General features: G+C 32.5%; 1 protein-coding gene across 1 annotated transcript in view; it reads left to right on the top strand.

Moving 5' to 3' along the window:
- The window catches only part of LOC106467316 (cleavage and polyadenylation specificity factor subunit 5-like), a 34,287-nt gene extending 32,256 nt beyond the window's left edge, over positions 1-2,031 (top strand). The window contains exon 7 of the mRNA XM_013927661.2: positions 481-2,031. Coding sequence (XP_013783115.1) covers positions 481-502 — 22 coding nt within the window. The 3' untranslated portion in view covers positions 503-2,031. The remainder of the gene's footprint in view (positions 1-480) is intronic.
- Positions 2,032-6,600: the final 4,569 nt, after the last annotated feature.

Below are 6,600 nucleotides of genomic sequence, written 5' to 3' on the forward strand. Positions count from 1 at the left end.
CAAGTCACACATATTTCTAAATACAAATTCAATCCAAACAACGTTCATATTAAAAATAAACACATAATGATAAATTCGTTACAATGGTCAGTATCTAAATTAAATACAACAACAAGTCATAACTGATGGTTATGACATAGACCTTTCTATTATCAAGTTTACTTAGGCATCAACATGTGTCTGAATATATAGTCCTCGAAAGTTGAAAGCACTCATAATCAAGTTAATAGTTTTTGGCAATAGTATCTTCTCAAAGTTGTAAATGTATTGAGATGTATTTTTATTTCTATATCACGGTTTAAATGAACCAAGTTAAATATATTTATTTACAGCCATATGTCAGTTTCAAATATTCATAGAACTAAGTAAATGTAAGCTGCATATATACTGCTGTTAAGAATAATATTTGTAACCTCTGTTTTAATTGATGGTCAGTATGCATCTATAATAAAAATTCCACATTTTTCTTTTTGTTTTTAGGTTCAACTTTATATATTTGTGACAACAACCAGAAGATTGCATTGGATTTTACCTTTTTAGTTTGTCACTTAGTTCTAAGGGTATTGTTTTTTTTGTTTGTGTTTGACAAACAACAACATCAAGCTTTTTTGAGGTAAAATGAAAACATAATGCTTGTACTGGCAGATCTGTTCATGAATACAGGTATTCATAATTTTCAGAACTGTATTCTAAATAAAGAAATGATATATATCAAGAAAAGCAACCTATAAAACCATTCTCTAGTTCACTAGAAATTCACTATCCATAACTTTTTTCAGGTACATTTGGTTTTGTGTTATTTGAGTCTTATAAATTTGAAAACGATAAGCAGAACACTACCTACTACAAAGACTGTATGTCAAGAAATTTAAAATTTGGTTTGATCAAATTGTTGTAAAGGTCTTTATTACATATGTGTGTGTGTTTTCTTTACAGTATGTTACTTTCAGTAATTCCTTTGCAATAACAATTTAATGCTTTTTTCTAAAACATTTTGTATTCCCAATTGGAAAAAAAAAAACTTATTGGCTTTAAACAACTCTGATTTGAATGTTGTTGATTGTGTGAAGATATTTTGAATTAAAGAAAATCAAAGGACATGAAAAATGTAAGATAATCTTGATATAATTTTCTTTGTGTGTTTTAAATTTTTTTCCTTCAAATTTAAAGCATCATTATACATATACTTGAAAGACCTTGGAAGAGTAACTTTACTGTGAATTTTTTTAGGTTTATATGATAATATGCTTTTCAAACTTTCTTGATCTAATAGTACAATGATTTGTAAAAAAGGCAATATTCAAAAACTAATTGTTACATAGATTAAAAATTTTCCTGTGTGAGACCGTAATTTGTTGACTGTAAAGCAACTTGTTAAAAAAAAAAAAAATCTGGGAAGTGATACATGTTTTCAGCACTTTGTTAGTTTCATACAAACGTTGGAATTGTGAGCTGTATTATTATACTTGAATTTACTCTAGTGTAAGTACCATGCTACAGTATTATCCTCTTCAGGTTTCCAAGTGCTGTACGTAAAGATGAACTCTCATATGATTCACCATTTACATTTAGAAATTTTAATAAGATAAATGTGATTATCAAGTAACTTACATTATAAAATGACAATAATTTTAACGGTATTTCAGGTTTTTTACCATTGGTTGAAAGAAAAGGTATTGTGATAAAGCACAAAGTTTTTCACAAATTATCTAGACTGATATCGTGAAAATGTGACTCGTTCTGACCCACTCACTGAGTCACTGTTAATAAGTTAATATTGGAGTACTTTTTTTTTTTTAATACAGTAAGTTATTCTACTAAAATAATCAAGTATTTATTAAAACAAAAACATTTATTGTTCACATCTGCACAGAAAACTCATTACGCATTGTTCATTACTTCTCATTTTATCATTAAGAACACAAAACTTTCATATACTTGGTGTAAATGGTCATACTTACTTCGTATTTTATCTATTGTACCTGTATCTTAGTGTGAAGCATTAAAGAAAACATGAATATCTGTACCTAATCTAATTTTGTTTTATCTTGCTGTTACTTCTGAAGCTAGCAACTGATTATTATTGTGTTGAAATATTATGAAATGCAGAATGGACATTCACTCATATGTTGAGCACTCCCTACTCTGAAAGAAATATTGCAACTCCCCACGTGTTTTTCAGTGGACCCCTTTGTAATTCAGTGTGAAATGTTTTCATACATTGACAAGAAATATAAACTGACTTAAATAAATATGGAAAACATATTTTTTACTCTCATCACTTTTTTAAAATGATGTTTGATTATGTATATGATGGTGGTTATACAAATGAGGATATTTGGTAATGTGTGTCACTAAAATTATGTAAATATCTGAGTTTTTACTAGTCATTTAGTATGGAGTTGGTTGATATAAGGATGGCTTTGGAAATTGGAAAGAAAAATTTTTTCATGGTGTTTAGTCTGCATCATACACATATTTTGAGACACAACCCAGGCTGTTATCTCCCTGCTAGAATGTAGCTGAGTAGCCTTTAATTATTACTTATTATGATCTTGTCTTTCAAATCTTCAAATATCTAGTAAAATGTATTGACCTAGTCTAATGGTAATTAATTTATAATCAAAGAATGTATTCTAAATCTGAGATAGTCATTGTAATCTATTTTTAGTTTCTGGTCAATTTATATTGTTCATATAGATAAACATTTAACTAAGTTATGATCAACGTATGCCTTTTTGAAATATAAGAAGCACACATGAAATCTGAGAACTATTTGATACTAAAATGAAGAAGTGAAAAGATGTCTAATCATCGCTATGTATAATGTACCTTCTCTGTCAAACTTTGAAGAGTTGTTTTCAGACAGTAATGTTAATGACATAATGGTTGTCTGAGCAATGAAATGCGGTGTCAAATATTATGTGTTAGGTTTCATTCTTGCACACGAAGCTGTTACTGACATTGGATATAGTTTAGGAAAAGCCAACACATCTAAAACATTTAATATAATGCAGCAGAAATTGGTTGTGTAATACACATTTATGTACTTAATTGCGTCATTAAATTCTTGCTCCAGGATCAATTTATATTAAAGCCTTTATGCATTTGTCGAAATTAAAAGAGGAAGGAATATTCCTCTATTGAGAAGTGGAATACAACATGCACAAAGCTGGCTAATTGGCCAATTTGGAGATCTCTATTGTTCTGGTATAGCCATCATCTAGGACTCTAGACAGAGGGGCCTACTGCCTTAAGCAGCTATTCTTAGCTAAATATGTAGTGGGATTGATTAATTCTTATGTAACGCACTCGTAAATGAGAGTGTTAGCAACCACCCTTGAACCCGAGACCCCAGGATATCAAGTCCGATACGATAACTAACGAAGCACGCATGGACCCTTCAGATGGATGGACAATTTTTAATTTTCTGTAATCCGTGTGATGGTTTTATTACGAATTTTTCACCAACTTTCATTTTGTTTGCTTTAGAATTCTCACGCAAAGTTACACAAAGGACTATTTGCGCATAGCCATCTCTAATTTAGAAGTGATAAAGAGTATCAGAAAAGCAGCTAGTCAACATCATTCACTGCAAATTCTTAGGGTATTTTTGTTTAACCGAATAGTGAGGTTTAACTGTCTTGTAGAGTACCCATAGCCAGAGACGGTTTTAAGATCTCATTGTTGCAATATTTTAATCACATGCCACTTGTCAGTGAGTAAAGTAACTCAATAGACATACATAAACAGCCGCAATTTTCATTGTTTAAAATTGGATAATTCTACATTTTTCGTGATTTTAACTATATTTGGAGGTCCCTTTGATGGCCTCAATAGATTTTGTGGGGCAAACACTAATATTGAATAACTGATAGTTATGTAAAATACAGTGTTATCATAAAAATGTTAAGCCCATTAAATGAAGTACTATCACAAGTAAAAGTTTTGAAGATGAAGTATTTTACATCATTAAATGAGTAAAACTGCGAGAATCTGTTTTCAGGTATGTTTTATTTTACTGTCTTCTTTTAAGTTCATAAATTTAAGTATAGGAATATGTGTTTTTATTATCACAGGAATTTTTTACGTTAAACTTTTTTTATATTTTAACTAATAAGAATTTGTTGATGGTAAATTGCTGCGTTTACCATGGCTTGTGTAATTCATTTTACTATAACCAACAATAAACACCAAACATTATTAAATATTCTATGATCGGCGTCGCATTTTGAATAAACAAACGTACGTTGACACTATAACACCTTGTAATATAGTTCCATGTACTTATGCAGTCGTATTTTAAATAATAATAACCAAACAATATGAATTATCCCCCCCCCCCCGCATTTGTTTTCGTGATTGGTCGAAAATACATCACGTGGTATGAAATGTTAATCACTGTTGCTTCAAAGCCGAGCGTAATGTCGGGGGTAGAACTTTGCAGACAACAATTTTTTTTTCTCATCAAACTGAAAACGCGCTGATTCGTTTAGGCCTAATTTATAAACAATTTGCTCAAACCCGTAAATTGAATCTGGACAGATGGCGTAAAATTTCAGTTAGTCACAGATGAAGAGCTGCAGATTCGTTTGGGCAGCAGGACTTTGTAATTGTAGATTTTTTTTTTGAAGTACGGTAAAAACACTGATTTATTCAGGCTTAATTCACGTACTTAATACGTTTATTGGTATGATAACATGATGATCGGCTACTATATTTTGAAATTAGAAAATTCTAAATCTTATCACATTATTATTATTCATTCTTAAAACGAAACTGAAATGTTGTACTTTAGAACTGGAATGGTCAACTTCTTTCTGCCCGTAGGTCAGTTTCTTACCTAGTCTCGGGCCGAAACTATATGACCGGGTAAAGAACGCTCAGAGTCGGAGTATTTGCTTGATTTGTTTAAATTTTAATTCCTACTGTCTGCCGTAGTCCCTCAGTTAATTATATAGTTTGAATAAATAGCTGAGTTAACATTTGAAGAATGTTCTCAGAACTGTTACGGGACTGGTTTGCTTGGACACGGTTTCGTTTTTTGTTTCCCTTTTGCCACAATATATTATGATAAAAGAAAAACAGGGACTGGATAAAATACCTTCGCGGGCCGCCAACTAGCCTCTCTTTAGTTCTTGATCGAATCTGTTGCTATTAGTGGGCCTAATTATCTGATACATATAGTGATATCAGTTAATTTGAAAATACAACAAATATTTAAGGATTTATGCATGTGCCTAATAATGCCAATGGTAACACTGTTTCCACTTAACGTAGTGTAAGCCAACTAGTTGTTTTCATCTAACCATGAAAAAGAATTATGGATATGTTCCAAAAGGCTTGCTACATACTAATGGTGCTTCCATCTATGAGCCGATAAACGCAACTCACTCTCTGTGGATCTTAAGTTTCATAATGGATTGGGGCGAATCTTTGACTGCTTTGAATACGTAGGATTGGTACCACAATAATTACATCGTCATATCGAACGAACAACTCACTCAGCTCCTGTCGTAGTGTTTGGTCCTTTCATAATGGATTGGGGCGAATCTTTAACTGCTTTGAATACGTAGGATTGGTACCACAATAATTACATCGTCATATTGAACGAACAACTCACTCAGCTCCTGTCATACTGTTTGGTCCTTTCATAATGGATTGGGGTGAATCTTTGACTGCTTTGAATACGTAGGATTGGTACCACAATAATTACATCGTCATACTGAACGAACAACTCACTCAGCTCCTGTCATAGTGTTTGGTCCTTTCATAATGGATTGGGGTGAATCTTTGACTGCTTTGAATACGTAGGATTGGTACCACAATAATTACATCGTCATACTGAACGAACAACTCACTCAGCTCCTGTCATAGTGTTTGGTCCAAATTGATCAGAACCAGTGATCTCAGATGTTCTAGCAGCATATCTTTGCTCTTAGATATGATGAAATCAAAGGAACCGTAGATCTATATCCTTCAGACAGATAACTATTCAAATAAGCGGATCCTGCTTTCTGCACAAAAACAGTGTTTTACGCATTCGTTCTATCATTAAAATGATAAATTACTGTACCATGCGTGTGTAGTACACCACAGAAAGGCACTTGTAAAGTCGGACGTACTATACATAAATATATGACAACGTTGTTAAAAGTATAAATATGCTAAAATCAATAAAATAAACATGTTTCGCTGGCTACAGCCAACCGTCTTCAGGAAAAAGTGCAGTCAATTCAAAGTTACATCGATAGTTAAAGGATTCTTCCGTTCATTATACATTCACAAACGTCATGAACCTGTGCACAACATATAATTTAGTTTTAGTCCAAGGGAAGAGAGTGAAAAAAAACTATCTTCAAACTTGGTTGAAAACCGTTCACTGTCCATGTTCATAAAGTTGTTCATATCTCTTTTTCCCTAATTCATCTGTGTCTACTGCTGCCTCAGTTTAAATTCATGGGTAAAACAGAACGAACAGCTCTGGTAGTTTTAGGCTGTAGTTCTCCTCCATGAACTTACTGTTGGATCGAGACTGTGGACATAACCCATAGCCCTGGGCACGAGCGAGAGCGCCCACACGTAGAAGAAGACTTCTCC

Source organism: Limulus polyphemus, unplaced genomic scaffold (genome assembly GCF_000517525.1).
Source record: "Limulus polyphemus unplaced genomic scaffold, Limulus_polyphemus-2.1.2 Scaffold2565, whole genome shotgun sequence".
In the NCBI taxonomy this organism is placed as follows: Eukaryota; Metazoa; Arthropoda; class Merostomata; order Xiphosura; family Limulidae; genus Limulus; species Limulus polyphemus.